The 18,787-nt window shown below is 29.9% G+C and overlaps 1 protein-coding gene across 43 annotated transcripts in view; it reads right to left on the bottom strand.

Moving 5' to 3' along the window:
- LOC106873237 (uncharacterized) overlaps nucleotides 1–18,787 on the bottom strand; it is a 229,508-nt gene that overhangs the window by 77,359 nt on the left and 133,362 nt on the right. For 32 of the 43 annotated variants that reach the window (XM_052977064.2, XM_089345236.1, XM_089345289.1 and 29 more), the window contains 8 exons: nucleotides 18,320–18,355; nucleotides 16,006–16,041; nucleotides 14,833–14,904; nucleotides 11,273–11,323; nucleotides 10,866–10,895; nucleotides 4,853–4,951; nucleotides 3,094–3,120; nucleotides 5–40 (listed from right to left, as the gene is read on the bottom strand). In XM_052977064.2, coding sequence (XP_052833024.1) covers nucleotides 5–40; nucleotides 3,094–3,120; nucleotides 4,853–4,951; nucleotides 10,866–10,895; nucleotides 11,273–11,323; nucleotides 14,833–14,904; nucleotides 16,006–16,041; nucleotides 18,320–18,355 — 387 coding nt within the window. Of the gene's footprint in view, nucleotides 1–4; nucleotides 41–3,093; nucleotides 3,121–4,852; nucleotides 4,952–9,279; nucleotides 9,352–10,865; nucleotides 10,896–11,272; nucleotides 11,324–14,832; nucleotides 14,905–16,005; nucleotides 16,042–18,319; nucleotides 18,356–18,787 lie in introns of all 43 variants that reach the window. The other 11 variants (XM_089345199.1, XM_089345103.1, XM_089345115.1 and 8 more) reach the window with 2 other exon arrangements.

Below are 18,787 nucleotides of genomic sequence, written 5' to 3'. Positions count from 1 at the left end.
TTACTGGACGTCCAGGCAATCCATCTTTACCTGATGGACCCTTCAAAACAAAAATAAAAAAATTCAGATATTCACATAATGTAAGTAAAACCGAAACTATTATAATATGGATATTACATTCTTCATAAATTCTGTACATAATTCAGAAAGACATTGCAAAACAAGAAATGACATAAGCATATGAAATAGAATGTGGATATGCAGAGTTTCTGATATAACAAAGTATGTAAGATTATAAATTAAATAAAAAAAAATTATATATTGGAAAGGACTGACTATATTATATATTTATAAATATAAATTTTTATTCAAATGGTAAAGCAATACGATATCAGAAACTCAGAACAGCAAGGCAGTACACTTTAGAACATTACCAGTCTGGCCATAGCTGACTGACAATTATATGGGCTTATGTTACCAACCTAGCTGAAAATGGCTGAAATAACCTAGTCATATTTAAATGCAAATATCAGTGTGAATTTAATTAGTACACTTGTGAGAATGTGATTTCACTACCTAGACAATTGAGTTGCTGTATCTGACATTATTTGGTGTGAGATCTAATCTCTGTGAATTTTTGGAGATTTTTTCCACATTTTTTCTACATCGGTATTTTGAAAATTTTTGATACTGATGACATATTTCATGTTGTCAAATAATGAATCAGAATTTGAGGGATTTTTGACTAAGGACATAGAAAAACCAAGTAAACTATACAACGAACACAAAAACCATGTGGTGTGTGAGTATGAATTTAATATTTCTATTTCTGAAAGTGAAACCAATGATTCTGATGATAACTCAGGTAGTAACATAAAAATGAATGGTGTAAAAATTTGAAAACTGTCTTTCATATTGATTTTTCTGAGGAGACTGGTCCCAATCACAGTCTTTCCCAGGAGACATATAAAGTTTGATATAGGTATGCTAATTTATATTTATAATTTATAACTAATAATTTTCAATTTTTTAAGCCTTAATTTTGTAAAGTTTATTTTTTTAATTTTTAATTTAACGCTTAATTTTTATGATGATTTCAAGTAGCTGAACAATATTATGAAAAATGAACCTGAAGATGTGTTGGTAGAATTATAGATATGATCATTACATATATTCTGATCTTCCAATACAGAAACACATGTAGTTCCTTTTAATTATAATTTTAACTTAAGTAAGGGCTAATTAAGGTAGTATATTTTAAACCCTGCTATTGTACTGGTTTTATCCTCAAGTATTATTTCTTGATGTGCATATAAATACCACAAATTTTCCATCATAAATACTCGTTATATTCTTTTTGCATTATATGAAATGTAATACCCACAAATCTATTGACTGAAATCTCAATAACTGAAATATTATTAATTTTTATTATATATAGTCCATTAGATAAAATGTACCTGTTACTGAAAGGACCAATCTTGTTACATTGTAATGTTGACTCATTATCATGATCACAATCACAAATTATCATTTCTGTGTGATTTCAGTTGATTCTGTCTTTGAATTGCATTAAAGGTACAGGTATCTGTGGAATACTTAGTAAATAGGAAGTTTGGCTGATTGAATAACTGGGGTCTGTATTGTTTGAACTGACTGGGCTCCATTTACTTATTTCTACTAATAAAAAAATTTAATCAATGGCTCAGAATTTAGTAACTTGAAACACCAGAGTAACAAGTGAAACTCAAACTTATGGATAATGAATATTCCACTCTCTCCTTATATATATATATAGAGAGAGAGACTGGCCTTCGTGCAGGTGACACGTAAAAGCACCTACTACACTCTCTGAGTGGTTGGCGTTAGGAAGGGCATCCAGCTGTAGAAACTCTGCCAAATTTAGATTGGAGCCTGGTGTTGCCATCCGGTTTCACCAGTCCTCAGTCAAGTCGTCCAACCCATGCTAGCATGGAAAGCGGACGTTAAACGATGATGATGATGATGATGATTTGCTAGATAACTAAAGAATAAAAATAACAGATAAGATAATTAAATACCTATTTATTTATTACATTATACCCTTTTATAGGAATTAACATTATTATATAATTAATAATATATACAATTTGTAAAGATCTCGGTGGATAATTAAGGAACAAAAATTATAGATAAGATTTCTACATCATGCTTAATTGAAGCTTAGATACTTTACATCGCTATAATTAATTACTTACTCATTATATTAAGCACCTTAATAGGAATTAACCTTACTATATAATAATTAAGTAAAAAATTATTATTAATAATTAAAATATTTGAATGTCTTTCAAAATTTATAGCAACGTCTTAAAAAGTTAAGTGTCCATTAAGAGTCAATAAAATTAATTTATGATTTGATTTTATAATTAGTTTTTCCAATTTTAATTTACTGGTAATTTAAATTTACCTGTAAGATGGGTGATAAATTTTTATTATGAATCATTATTATAGGTTTCTCTGTATTTATGTGTGTGTGTGACTATATTTCATTTTCTAGTTTTCTTCAAATTCCAGTATTTCATTTGATTTTTACATTTAATGTTACACCTGTCTTGTATGCATTTAAGTTCAACTGATAATCCAGTAATGTGCACAATTCTTCTATATTAAAATTTTGTTTTATACTCAATTGGTTAACTAATAACTAATTTTCTATGGTGATGTTTTAAGAAAATTAAAATAATTTATATATAGTTGAATTTACCTGTTTTTACTTATTGTGTTCTAAAAATCACATTAATATGTTAATAGATAAAAAAAGTTAGTCATTTTATGAAACCAGTCTAAATTCGTGATGATATTAGAATTTCACTGAAACACACAAGGGGTGTATTTTTGGTTAGAAATATAGTAATGAAAGGGTTAAAAATATTTTAACTCTAATAAAATTGCAAATCAAATAAGGTGTAATATGTGGTTGTGAAAATTAAAACTTGTTACAGACTTCCATCCTATCTAACGAGATATTTGATTTTTGTCAATTATAGAAATTGGAATCATGTATGACCCAAAAGAGAAGGGATTCTATGAAAGGACTAACCTAAATTTATTCAAAAAAGAAGTTAGCAAAAATATAAAAGGAAAAATGTATGAAGAAAAAGCATTACTTACAGGTGGGCCACGTGGACCAACGGGACCCTATAAAACAAAAGTATTTAAAATTTTTTAATCAGTAAAAAATTTCAGCCTCAAAGCTGAAACACATAAAAGAATAACATAAATTTGTCCATAAAATATCTTTGCACACAGTCACACAGTCTGAATCATTATTGTTTAAAGTAAACTAATATACTGATTTTTAAATAAAAGACAAATGAAAGAAAGATATAAATTAGTAGCTGATATTAAATATATATGCCAACACATGATATATCAGCATGCTTCTCAACCATTTGGTTTGGAGTTCAATCCCATTGCATGGCACCTTAAGCAAGTGTCTTCTATGATAGAACCAGGCTGCATAAATCTCATCACAAATATAGAAGCATGTATATATGTGAGGTATGTGTATGTATGTGTGGGTATTCTTTTGACTTGATACCATAAGATGGTTGTAAATGAGCATCACTGCTCTACTTTTGTTGGTAACAAAGAGAGCTTCTACCTTTGTTGGTAACAAAGAGCCTCTCCCTCAAAGTGAAAGGGAGATTGTATGATGCCTATGAGCAGACAGCTATACTACATGGCAGTGAAACAGGCTGTGATTGCAGAGGATGTGCGAAGGCTTGAAAGAAATGAAGCTAGTATGCTTCACTGGATGTGCAATGTCAGTGTGCATGTACAACAGAGTGTAAGCATGTTGAGTGAAAAATTGGGTATAAGAGGTATCAGATGTGGTGTGTAAAAGAGAAGACCGTGCTGGTTTGGTCATGTGATGCATATGGACAAGGACAGTTGTATAAAGAAGTGCTAATCCCTAACTGTGGAGGGAACCTGTGAAAAAGGTAGACACAAGAAGATATGGGATGAGGTGGTGAAGCATATTGGGCCTCACAGAGGCAATGGCAAATGTTTGAGACCTTTGACAGTTTGCTGTACTTGGGAAGACTCATCAGGCCAAATGGAATTGTAGTTGTGGACTGTGCTAGTGACACATAAAAGGCACCCATGACAGTGACATGTAAAAGGCACTCATGTTGGTGACACGTAAAAGGTACCCATAACAATAACAGGTAAAAAGCACCTGTGATGGTGACACATAAAAGGCATTCATGTAAAAGGCACTCATGCTGTAGAAACCAAGCCAAAATCAGACTGGAGCTTTGTACAGCTCTCTGGCTTACCAGTTCCAGTTAAACTTTATTTGTTTTCTTTTTATATTGCATATACTTCAATTTTTAAGATGTTTCCAGTGGACCAATCACTTATTTTAACCCATTTTGTTTAAACGGTAAGAGTGTCAAGGGAGCATCTGTGCAACTCAGAACAAATGTCACAAAGTATTTTTGTTGCAAAACACCAATTTTATCAATTTTTTTCCAGATGTTTATGGTTTTCATTGAAAGCACACTTGGCTACTGCATAGTGTCCAAATATCAAGTTTCACTCGAAAGGCATTACTCAATCCAAGGCTATGGTAGAAAGGCACTTGCCCAAGGTTCTGTGCAGTGAGATTGAACTTAGATTCATTAGGCTGCAAACCTAACTTCTAAACCATACAGCAATGGCACTACTAAATACTGTATTTCTTTTTTCTTTGAATGATGTCTTTTCAATAACACTATTTTATTTACACTGTATTAAAGAAATGTAAATATTACACCATTTCTATTATAAACAGTAATATTAAAAAGTTTTAATTATTTGATAAATATTAAATTTCTAGCAAAGTTTTAATAAAGTTTGAATAGAAATAAAATAAAAATATTACTGGTTCTCCTGGTGCACCTGTTAATCCATCAAATCCTGGCAGACCAGGTGTGCCTTTAGGACCTGGAGGACCAGGACGCCCTGCGTCACCTGGTTCGCCCTAAAAGTTTAAAATGGAAATAAAAATTGTATTTAATTTTAAAGTATAAAAAACAAAGTAAATAAAAACAAATGTTTACAGAATTTATTACAGTTGATTTTAATTCTTTAGAAAGTGAGCTAACTATAACTTATCAAATCTGTAACTGTCTAGACTTCATAAAAGGATACTTAGTAAATATTTTTGCTTTCATTACATTCAGCAAGGAAAAGTTAAAATTTTCTTCAGTATAATGTGTTTCTTTCTTAGCAATAATGTAAAAATACATAAACTATTGTTCTTTTAGTAACATCAGGTAAAGCTAGATTAAATTTGATTTCATTAACTTTTTCCGTATGATACAAACAGATCTATTGGTATGAGCAAGAAAGAAATCTATAATGGATAACTACTGGTATTGTGATTAATATTATTTAAAGAAACAACATAAAAATTTGCAACAAAGTTAATGTTGACCTTGGACAAAGTAATATAATAAAAGGCATAAGAGACATGAGAAAATGAATTACAATGATGTCTTAGAAAAAAATGCATGCTCAATGAAAATTTTCTTAATTTTAACTTCAATGTTTATGTTATATAATACTTTAACCAAAATTCACCATAAACAGACAAATGAACAAGCAGCAGCAGAAATATGGTTACTTAAAATAATAAATATAATACAGGTTGTTTTAATGTAATATTTAAGTTCTGTATGTTTTTTTTATTATTTACCTAACACAACCTAGTAATGAAAATGACTAACTAATTGTATGTGCAGAAAGAAATGGAAAGAAAAAGTTGAAAGAAGTAAACAAGAAATAATGAAAATAAAAAGATAGTGATTGCTAGGAAATAATGTTTAATGACTATATTAAAAAAACAAATTATTTCGATTTGGCACTTCTAAATTATATAGGAGACTAGCAGAAATACCCGGCGTTGCCCGGGTTAAAGAGAATAATGAAATCTAAAAACGCTGTCTAGACTACGCATCATCTTTATATATAGAGATGTATATACACACACGCACCCAAACACACGTATATATATATGTATATCAATATAAATATATGAAAGTCAATGAAGTTTCGTAAAAGAAGGTGATCATGTACATACTTTCTTGCTGTTGTGATTATAACACCTCATTGTAAACTATGTTCTTTGTTTTCCCTTGTGGAGCATATACAAATAGGTTTTTTGTTGCTGCCCACTCTTGAGCAGCCAACATACAGTTGTCCATGTGAGAAGCAGGGCTCTTCCAAGAGAAGACCAGCTACATACAGTGTTTGACCCTGATATTTGTTTATGGACATGGCAAAAGTCACACGAAGGGGGAATTGTAGTCTTCTGAATGTAAAAGGAATGTCTGCTCCTGATGGAGTAAGAGGAATTCTTGGAATAAAGACGTCATCCCCTTTTGCACATCCAGAAAGAATGGTAGCCTCGATAACGTGTGACATCATTTTCTAAATAATGCTCATCTGTTATGTTCGGGTTAAAATTTCATCAACATCAAAAATATATGAATTTTCATGGAAGTTATGGCCGTTATGCAAAGAATATAATTTCCAAATTTCATAAAGATCCATTCAGTACTTTTGACGTAGTTTTGGATAAGAAAACAAATGACTAATGTGTGTGTTTGTGTGCATGTGTATGTGTGTGTGATGGGTGTATATATGTATAGATATCTGTATGCATGTATATATGTATATATGTGTACATATTACATGTACATCTATATATATATATATACATCTACACATATGTATACATATACATGTATGTATAGATCTATATATATATATACATATACGTGTACATCTATATGTATACATATACATCTATATGTATACATATACATCTCTCTCTCTCTCTCTTTCTCTCTCTCTTTCTTTCTGTCTCTCTCTTTCTCTCTTTCTCTCTCTGTGAAAGTATCTGTCACTACAGTATCGAAATGTGATTGTTTCAGTTAGTGGAATAGTTTCATTTTTAAAGTGAAATTATTTGACATGAGTGTTTTTGTTTCACTTTTGACACGTAATACTTAAATAGTGGAGGAGATATTATGTTGCCGTGTGCTCGAATTCTGCAAGAAGTTAATAATTTTTTTGCACTAAAACATGTGTAAAATTTGAATGAAATTGGTTGCGTAGTTCTCGAGTTTTAGGGATTCACACAGACAGACAGACAGACAGACATTCTCATTTTTATATATATAGATACAGAAAAAAACAATGAACTGCCTTATGATTGTGGACTTGAAGAAAATTCTCCCAACTGGTTAAGATTCAAGATTTGATTGTTACAATATAAATAAATCTTATACAGTAAATAAGAATTGTAATGGTACATGTCTAGTAATATAGTAGAAATGATTATAATAGTAAATTTCATTATGGTAATTTGCCTAAAGCAGATGTAATCATGCAACATAAGTAAGCTACATGCTTTGAATAAATCTGTTTAATCTAGCAAAATGTTTTGAAACACAGTTTGGGAATGTTTTGAAAGTTTAACACAAATAAACATTTACATGCATTTGAATGTAAAACAATAATGCAAGCACTAAGAAATAACACTTTATTACAGTTAAGAAATAAAAAGAAGTGCTATTTAAACAATAAGAGGAATTTTAAAATTTAATATGCATATGCAACTGTCTATGTTGCATCCTAAAGCCATGTGCAGGAAAAAAATCATGATAATAATAAATTTTGCTAATCAAATAAAAGAAATCACCTATTTGTATATTGCTTCCATGAATGAAATCTAAAATGGTCTTCTCGTGATGTAAAAGCTTTATTTGAGGATTCAAAGGAAAAAAATTCCTGCATAATAGAACTTTGTAAACTCAATTTAATACAAATTTATCATTCCATGTCCATATTGTATTGATATAGCTTGAACTGTGCAATACATCAGCTGTTTTGCAAATTTAGCTATTCTATTTCACTTATGTGATGTTAATATAGCTTTTGGAGATATAGTAAAATTATGTCTTCCATTTTACTTTCTGCAATATCAATATGGTGACTATTTGGTAGTATAAACTTATCAAAATGTCTGGTTATCTAGTGATGAGAATCCTTCAATGGATGGAACTATAAAGCTAGAGTAAATAGAGTAACTATTTATATTAACAAGTGACAACTTGTATAAGCAACTGCTATAGCAAGAGCAGTCAAAAACCTGTGATGCCCTACTTTAGCCATAAATATGCTTTAACCCTTTTGATAAAAACCCAGCTGAAACTACCTCTGGCTCTGTAGTACAAATGTTTTGTTTTCTTAAGTCTTGAGTTAAAATCTTCCATGAAACCATAGACACAAATTATGTTATGACTTATAAGTTATTTTACTTAATTCTTTGTTATATTTAAAATTAATTGAAAGAAACATAGAGCATCTCAAAATAAATACGGTAATGAAAGGGTGAAAATAACAGTTTTATTATTAAAAATCATGGCTAATTAAAACCTATACTGAATGTATACATGTGTGTATATATCATAAATAATGTGGTTTTTTTCAATTGCATCAACTTAAAGTTGGAGGGGGACGGGATAAACTACCTGCATCAACTTACTATAAAAGCTGGTAGTAATTTTACCTTGTGCTTATTCTTAGTGCAAGTTTTGAAGAGTGCAGTTCGATTTTAACAGATATTTTTTCAAAGCTATAATGGAAGTGACAAAGGAGCATATTCGGCATATTTTGCTTTATGAGTTCAATAACAGCAACAACTCAATGGAAAGTACAAAGAATATTAATGCAGTATATGGGGATTGAATAATGAGTGTAAGCCAATGTCAACAGTGGTTCCAGAAATTCCAAGTTCTTGTCCTGGAAGATCTGTAGAGCTTGACAAGGACATTCTGCAAAACCTGGTGGAACAAATTCCCATCGAAACTGTTGAGGAACTAGCAGAGAAGCTTCAATTTGATCATTCGACCATTAATTGACACCTGTATGCCATTGAAAAAGTTAGCAAATTGGGTGAATGGGTTCCTCACAAACTTGCTGAGTCTAATCGTGTGCAAAGAGTGAATGTATATTCTTCCTTGCTGTCACGTCTCATGAATGAACCTTTTTTGGACCAAATGGTGACTGGTGATGAGAAATGGGTTCTTTATAAAAATGTAAAGCACCAAAGACAGTGGTTAAGGAAAAGAGAAACATCGGCACCCCAGGATAAAGAAGGTCTTCACGTATAAAAAACTGCATTATTCATGGAATGACCCAATATATAATATATTTATATTTAAATGTCGTGGTTAATTAAAAGCTACACTGTATATATATTTTTTTAAATCTCTAAAATCAGTTAAAATATCTATTTACCTTTAATTCAATAATTCTTATTTCTGCATCTTCCCCAAGAGCACCTGGTAAGCCTTTGGGGCCACGGTCTCCCTAACAATACATGCAAAACAAACTGAAGATTAAAACATGCACATTCATTCTAGTTAAATGTTCCTTGTGTAAAGACTAAAGCAGAACTTAAAATAAAATAAAATATCAAAAAGAAGAAAAATAAATGCAGTAAATATTTTCCGTCATGCTTGCTTTTGAGAAATATGAATCTGAAAGTGGAAAAAGATAGTAGCATTTAGTTGTAAATTAACTCATTTTCTCACCTTGTTTTGTAATTGTTTATCAATAAGTTAGCCTTAAGTGAACAAAATTATGATAAAAGGCATTCAAGCCATGTCATCCCGTATTTTATTCAGATGGTGTGTCATTTTTGTTTAAGACAATAGCCTATAGCCCAAGGAAAATTCAACTGCTATTTCAAGTAAAAATGCCAAAACCGGCTAAATGCATTATCTTTATAGATATTTTGTTGGACTCAAACTAACATCACATGAAATTTTGAATTCTGCCAATTTTTGGACAGCATAAAGGATGTACTTCAGAGTAACTACCAGTGACTAAAACAATCTTTGCTACCCTCACCGCCATGTAATATGTGCAAGTTGTTAATCTATTCATGAAGGATAGCTAAAAGGTATGAGAATGAGTATTCCCAGAATATGGAGAGAATCATGATGATGATTATGTTTCCTTGCATTCTTGACATTACAATGATGATAGATAGTGAAGGTAAACCCATCAGTATCCAGACATTGTCTTCTATAGCCTACTGATATCACAAGTATCTGTAAATGGAATTAATATTTATTGTGGTTAGATTACTATGAAACTTGTACTTTTATTAAGAACCTGTAAGCTGAGCTTACAAGCTCTTAGTAATTAGAAGTACAGATAACTTCACAATTGAAACCAATAACCACCTCTACTACTTAGGGCAAATGAAAGAATATAATGAAAATGTACAACAGCTATTTGAGAAAATCACCTGAATAGAATTTAAGTGAGATGTGTAAGGGGATTTCAAGATGATTGCCTTTTTCCTTTGTTTATGATAAAACAGGGGTGTTAGTGATCATTATCATTAAGTTCACTGGACCTCCACAGTAGGAATTACAGCCAAGAAAATTAAATGCGATCAGGCAGCCACTTGCGAGACCTAAAAGGTTTTATTACCCCCAAATTTATACAAAACTAGGATTTATAAAACAGCTAGTAAAAGCCTTAGAATTTTGAGGTGTAGCTTTTCAAAATCCATTTTATGAACTGAGAGCTCTCTGATGTCTAGATCAAAGTTGGTATGTTTGGTGGACCTCTAGTAAATGCTGTGCTGAAGATAGGAAAAGTTGAAAGAAACATGCATGTCACGATGATGATGATGATGATGATGATGATGATGATGAAGATAATATGCATGTTTCTTTCAAGTTTTTCTAACTTCAATATCAGATGTCAATAATTAGAAAGAAAATGAGTTGATTTAGAAGCTACCTTTTTGAGAAATAAAAGTGCAGTTGTAAGAAAACATGCAAAAATCTGAGGATCTAAGCACAAACCTTAATGGTTATAACTTCATATGTAGCATCCTAGAAAAAAAGTATATCATTATGAATGTGTAATTAATAATACAAACAGAATTGTGAGAAATTAATGTATCACATCTAGGAAGAAAGAAAGATAATATTATTTAAATGTTAATAATGATGTAAATACTTAGAAATTTCCTATGCTGCAGACCGTTTTTTCGAAGATATTTACAGAGGCAACATCACAAAGTGAAATACACTCTGTTATAAAATAAATTAATACAATAATAAAAGATTTTAGTAAGATGGATTTAATTTCAAATGACATTCTTTAACGAAGTGATGATGGAATTATTTTGAAATAAATGATATTGATATAAATTTAAACCATAAATTTATAAATAAGTGAATTTAAGAAGTGGGTTAGTAACAAATACCTTTAGATGGATTAATCCATCTTGAAGTTTAACTGAACGCTTCACTCCTGTCTAAAAAGGAAAATATATATATTAATAGCAGTTGTTGCAACTTCCTTTACATAAACAGTTCATATTAAATGTTGAATTTTCAGTTTTGTGGACCATACATGTAGTGTGTTATGTTTAAATATTTTATACACTGATGCAAATTTCGTTTATTCTAGTTTTTAACATTTTGGTTTTTTTTGTAAGCTGCAGCCAGCTTAGTTCATTGAATGGCTGAAAGATCACTGTCTTGTTAACTGTACTTCATTGTATTCACAATCAAGGCAGTAAATACACGGGTAAAAAATGATAATGTTATTCATACCTGAACTATATAATTGAAATATTTTCATTAACTCACAGTGTTGAGTTCAAAACTCCCCATGAGTTTATTTTAAAAAAGTAATGGGCTTCAAAAAGCTGATGTAATTTAGCTATATTACATAAAGACAATGACAGGTGCTGCTTCTTTGGCCCTTTGGATTTTGGGGCTCATACACATAATTTAATGGTAGGATTAAAGCTAAATTTAAAAAAAATATTTGAGTAATTTCATCCAGTTTAATTGTAAATAAAGCAGAACTAATTTAATTTTCAAAATTCAACTTGTATATTGATAAATAAAGGAACATTAAGGTTATTATGAATAAATCTGTATAGTATGAGTTAATGATTCTAAATTTTTTAATATGGAGCTGAATATTAACATAGGAAAGTATTTATTCTAAAGTTTGAAATTAAAATATTGAAACAACATTTAATATTAAAAACAACATCACCATTAAAAAATAATATTGGTTTTAAAAAGACATGAAGCTTTAGGCAAACATAAAGGAGTGTTTTGTTTGATGACCATAAACCCAATGTTCCATGTTCATGTACTTTTTCAAAATATAAACTGAAAACTGAACCAGGAAATCATTGAAGTACTCATAAGAAATTTTGTTGTTTCGCCTTTCAATGATTAATTTGGTTTGTAAGCTTTAATAAACAGATTTAGAACTGTGATAATACAATAATGATAGTTGTGATAATGAAAATAATACCTACAAAAGAAGATTCTTAAAAAATATTCTTAATTCACATTGGTTTGAAGTTATTGATGAGAAAGATTTATGAATTATAAATATATTTCAATTAAGTTTTTTTTATAGTCCTTTTTTTCATAATCACATCTAATACTCTAATATTTCTGAAGTCTATATGTCAATTTTCTACTTGACTCAACTTAATTTGCATGGACCCTGTTTGATAAAGTTTTCTGTTTAGCTGGATTGTAGCATTATTTCTTAGGAATGATCTTGTATTAATAATTAATAATATTCCAAGATAATATATTTGTTGACATATTGTCTTATTTGTCTGTATTTCACAAGAGATCTTTTTAAGTAGCAATTTTGAGGTTTCATTTGCACTCTATCTACAAGAACCCCAAATTGTATTGGAATGGTGTTTTATTGATCACCAAAAAAGTTTGCAACAAAGTGTATTTATAGGAGTTTAACTCATCATCAGTCATCACATCAGGGTCATTTCATCTTCAACAGATTTAAAAGTATGGCTCTTCATTTGATAAGGAGTTGGAATTAACTGATCCCAAATTTACATTCTCTATAATTAACCTTCAGTCTACCAATGGAGTTAATGCTAAACAAGAACATGGCAAACAATCTTCTAGTTCCACTAACATTTCTTAACCAAACAAGAAGACAATCTTCAACCTCATTTGCGATTCCTCATCCAAAGAAAAAAGGAATATGTTCTTTGTGCGGCCCCAAAAAAGACAGGAAAACTTGTACTACATGTAAGAATTGTAATATCCATGTTTGCCAAGAACATTCCAATGTTGCCTGCATTCACTGTCATAAAAAGCTGTAATTCTGTATTTTTGTAATTTTTAAAATTTAGAATATATTCTGTATGCTGTATCTTTTTTAATTAAAATTAGTGAGAAACAGTAATTCTTTATTCACCTAATGGTATCTATAATGTAGCTAAGAAATAGTGGTAGTTCGAATAAAATTTAATTAAAAGAAAAATTTTGGGTCCACTGGACCCAGTTGGTAATTAGCGACATGTATTTTCTCTGGTAGATTGTTAGCCTTGAATGGCAAAGTCATCAAAAAAAAAAAGGTAATTATTCATTAAATTAATGATACTGTCTTTAATGAAAACACAGAACCCTATAAGATTCTGAGAAAATAATTTTAATATTAATTTATCAAAAACAATTATTAAAACTATTAATTAATCCATAGTTCATAAATTCCTTGATGATACCACATAATTTTAAAGATCATGTTAGTAAAAAAATAATGTAGAATGTAGAACAGTTATATAAAATAATCACAAACTAAAAATTAAGTGATACTGAGAAAGCAGCATAATTATGAATAAAAATAAAATAAAACAGAAAAAGTATCCAAAGAGGAAATTTTTCAGTAAAGATTAAATATTAGTATTGTACTTTCCAACACATAATCATAGAAAGTAAAGTAATTTATAAACCTTTTCTACTATAAGCACAAGGCCTGAAATTTGGGGGAGGAGACTAGTTGATTACATCGATCCCAGTGTTCTCTCACTGGTATTTCATTTATTGACTCCAAAAGGATAAAAGGTAGAGTCAACCAAAGCGGAGTTTGAACTCAGAATGTAGGCAGCAGACTAAATACTGTTAAGCATTTTGCCTGGTGTGCTAACGATTCTGCCAGCTCACCACTTTAAAGTAATTTATAATGTCACAAGAATGAAGAAGAAAAGTTAATTTAATATTCCTCAATTAAATAAAGAACAATAAGTGAACCAATATTTATTCACAAGAAATATAAAGAAAATTAAAATTTTAACATTATAATAATATCAAACTGATATTCTAATCTTAATACATTATACAGCAATTCTAATTCTTTATTATTCTAAAGTATTATAAGTATTTTAATTGAAGCCAGGTGTAAAAATACATTTAAGTGATGCTTTTGCATTTTAATTTGAACAAAAGCTGTCAAAATTATATTTATTTACCAAATTTACCAAACTTACAACTTTAAAAGTTCATCTTATGCTGTTTTCTTTACTTCAATGAGGACTTAAATGTGGACTCAAGGTTTATTTAGCCTATATTTCAAGTTTGAGCATAATTTCCTCTCAAGGCCTCAAAAGCCATTTTGTTCTACTTTACAAAATGTTTCTGGGAGACATGTTACCCAACTGTGGCTTTCTTGCTGAAATCATTTCACTAACATTGTTGATAACCCTAACCATCCTATCATTATATGAGTAAATTACTCTTGAAATGAAAAGAAAAAGAAAAACAAAAGGCAGCAGAAGATGGAGGGAGAGAGTAACAGGTTGTAAGCCCCAGAATAGTGGGCTCAGCTGTGCTCCATGGATATGACCACAATGGCATTGCCATGGAGAATGGTCAGTGATACTTGATGCATCAACCATGCCACCTTGCAGGGCTCATTTCTCAATAATTCATGAAATTGTTCTATAAAATATCATTGATATACATGAATCTTCTTACTTACTTTAGAACCTTTGATACCATCATAACCAGGTAATCCAGGATTTCCTTTCTGCCCTGTTTCTCCACGAATACCCTGAAAGAAACATTTATTAAAAAAATAAATAGAAATTTGGATTTTTCATACTAAACTGTAAATGTTGCATATTTCATAACTGTTCCTTTTTCATTAGGAAACTGGAGTGTACAAGCATAGAATTGAAAAACACATGCCATAGTGCTGTAGGAGCCTATGAATGGATCAATTTCTAAGTATTCATTTTGTTACTTTGATTGCATTTAACTTTCTTTTTATTTGTCTTTCTTCCTTGATATCTCAGTATTACCTTATTGGTTTGAAAAATGTTATATTTTACAACCTGCAGTTGAAAATCAGAAATACTGACCGTTTAATTCATATTAGATATGTATAATCATTTTTACATATTTTGCAAGAGTTATCTTGGTCCATATACAATTCCTTTCACTAAACAATTTTCATAGGCTTTAGCACTGGTTGCTTAATGGATCTTAGTATAGACCAAACATTTTGGAAAATTGATTCATATATTTCAAAGATTTCAATAACATATTTCAGTGTCAGTTTTACTTTACTTTCAGATTGTGAAAAGGTATGTAAACATAAGAGTATTGCTGATTGCCTGTAATAGACTCAATATATTTAATGTGTGAGTTGCACATCTATTCTCTCTATTATCATTTGTGTCTATTAGGATTATTAAATTCAAGTTTTTTAACTCGATAATAGGAATGCAATTAGTTGTAAACTAATAGAGAGATTGGAGTGTAGTCTTCACTTTATGTAACAGTTACAATAACCACATTTTCATTTGAAAACCTAGACTGATTTCAGAAGCTGTTATGCAAAAATTATACTATTGGTTTGATGATTGGAGGTTTTGAATTTTAAGTAAAGGAAGGTGTAATGTTACAATATCCAGCTTTTATAGTATAAACTTGATATGATAATAGTGATAGGCATTAATTTACCATTGGTGTTCATCTCTGTTAATTCAATAGAAAATATTACACTTGGGCAAAACTGACACTCAAAATTTCTGCTTCAGGATTTCCACCCAGGATGATAAAACATTTTCATTTTTAAAAGTAGTTTAATGTATATAGATAACAGAAATAACATTTTATTTCATGGAACAAAATAAAGTTAATACAATACCTTTTCTCCTTTGTCTCCTTTTGGACCTGGTAGTCCCTGAAATGGAACACACAAGTAATAACACATAAGTAGGATATAGACATAATACAATACAGAATTTGTTGATTTTGTAGGGTTAAACTTCTCAAAACATAACACATTAGTTGTATGTTAGATTATAGTAGACAACATTATATAGCCATATTAATAAAGTGATGCTTGAAAAAATAATATTCATGCTATGTGGATGATGTATATTTAACTATAAGAATTAAATAATGATAAATTTGGAATATATTATTTTTTTAATAAGTGATAAGATCTTTTACATGGCAGGGCAAAAGTTTAATTTTATAATTTCCATAGTAATAAGCAGCTGACTGATAAACTTTCTTTAATGAGATGCTTAGTCTACCAAATACAACTTATCTTGCAAACTCTGATGACTATTCCTAATAGCTAGCTAAAATCATGAAATTCAGAAGTATTGCATTGACTAAAACTGAATGAAAGACATGTATTTTGTTTGAAGCTAGCTATTCACTCTGTTGCTACCTATAATTTTTTGCTATATCTTTCAGACCTGAAGAATTACAGATGGTGATAAACCACCAGAAGTTAATGGTTACTCAACTTCCTTTACTAGTCACTGACCTGGCCTAAAACCAAAGGAAAACTCAATCAACAGCTGCTCCTATACACAAGTATATCTATATACAATCATCACTGTTATACAAAGAATGTTGTTGATTTCCAGTCTTCTGTGAAAAGCATAACTGGCCATGAGGAAATATCAACTCTTTTGGAAACAGAGAAGGGCTGGCAACTGGAAGAGCATCTAGAAGATCTGCCTCAACAAATTCTATTTGACCCAATGGAAAAGTAGACGTTAAATGGTGTTTATGATATATATATATAAATGGTCACGACTCATAATCAAAGATGTAATATACTTTTACTAATTGTTGTACATACCTATGTTGTGAGCAGACCCCTCATCTCTATCATCATTGACAAGTGCAACATCAATGATGTGACTACCAGGGAATGGGGTGGGTGGGGGTGGGGGTGTTGGGGCTGTACCAGTACTCAGCCAATATTCATTTTAGCTAAGTCAGCTGGAGCAATATAAAAGTGCCTAACTCAAGGACATATCACAAGGTCAAAGAAACAAGCCTATATCCTTGTGCTCATGAGCCCAACATCCTAACCAGTAGGCCATGTGCCTTCATTATACATATACTTATACACAAATGTATTTATACATACATGCATACATTTATACATATCACACACAGCCACACACCTGTATGTGCAGTGGAGTGTCAGAAACAGAAGATTGCTAGTCACTAAATGTTTAATATTTCATGAAATCATGAAATATTAATTACAAATCCATGAGAGTTATTCATGCCACTATCGATGATGATGATGATGATGCAATAGCTATGCTTTAAATCTATATTCATATATATATATTCCTACTTTAAGAAATATGAGAAGTAGGTAAGATAGTTGAGATGTTTAAATTTCTATCTATTTTAACAAATAGAACATCATGCAGTTGATATTTTAGTTATGTAAGTTGTATAGAATTAGTATTAAAATATTTGAATTATCAAACATGCCATTTTCCTGAATACTTAATTGCAGGTAGTAATTAAATTATAACCTTAATTCTGTGAGTCACTCAATAAACTAATAATTAAAAAAAAAATTAAATAATATTCAATGCTTTTCAAGACAAATTTGTACTGAAGCAATACAAAAGTAAAACTATTAGCTAAAGTAAAACTTGAATATATTCCTTTCTTTTAAAAAATAAGGTAAGTGAAATCTAAGCCTTAAGGAAATAAAAAGTTTATTAATAATGAATGATAATATAATCAAATAGATTGAAATCAATTTGAGGTCTTCACTTAATCCAGTGGCTCTCAAACATGAAGCAACAGGTAGGAAAGTGAACTGTAAATATAACCAATAAATTGATATCATCTGATATTCTATAACTAAGTATTTCTGAAATTTTAAAATTGAAGAGTTAATATATAAATTTTGAAATGTTTCTCACAAAAAATATTGTTAAATAAAATTTTGAAAATTTGACTAATGCAAGGGAATTTAAAGTAAATTATAGGTACTAATGGAAAATTTAATATTGGACTTTTTTTTAATTGAAAATAATTGAGGGTTCAAATTTTTCTATGGAAAATTATAACATTTACTTAGAAAATTTACTGAGCTGAGACATATATATAGCAGTGGAAAAAATATTTCATCACAAATTTGATATTCTTATTTTAATTTTTTAATTTGTGCGAAGCTAAATACTTACCACATCACCCTTTCCTCCTTTTAAACCACCTGGTCCCTATATACAGAAGAATATATATTTACATTGAATGATGATGCAGTAAATAACTATTTATTTTCTATTTTAACAGACTATTGGGAACCTTTCAGAGTTCAATATTTATTACATGCTATAGTGAAGTGTATTCAGGATATTTATCAGATTGTAATTAAGTTTTTATGATGCAGTACTGATTATTATACAGCATGCATGTTCTCAACAAAGCTTTATTAGAATATTTCAAATGATATATATCTTAGAGTGCAACAAAAACAACTATCAAAAAATGTGTTTTACAGTTCATTCAAATTTGTTAGTTTTCAGCATGCTAGCTTCTTCCGTCACATAACTTTATTGAAATATATTTCATTATTGAAATAAGCTACATATTAAAATAACAGAGATATTATACTTGAGATTCTTGACAAGATAAAATTATATATTTTAACT

This window comes from Octopus bimaculoides, chromosome 2 (assembly GCF_046866305.1).
Source record: "Octopus bimaculoides isolate indiv1 chromosome 2, ASM4686630v1, whole genome shotgun sequence".
NCBI classification, from domain to species: domain Eukaryota; kingdom Metazoa; phylum Mollusca; class Cephalopoda; order Octopoda; family Octopodidae; genus Octopus; species Octopus bimaculoides.
The sequence above is the reverse complement of the archived record's forward strand: the minus strand, read 5'-3'. Positions and strand labels throughout refer to the sequence as shown.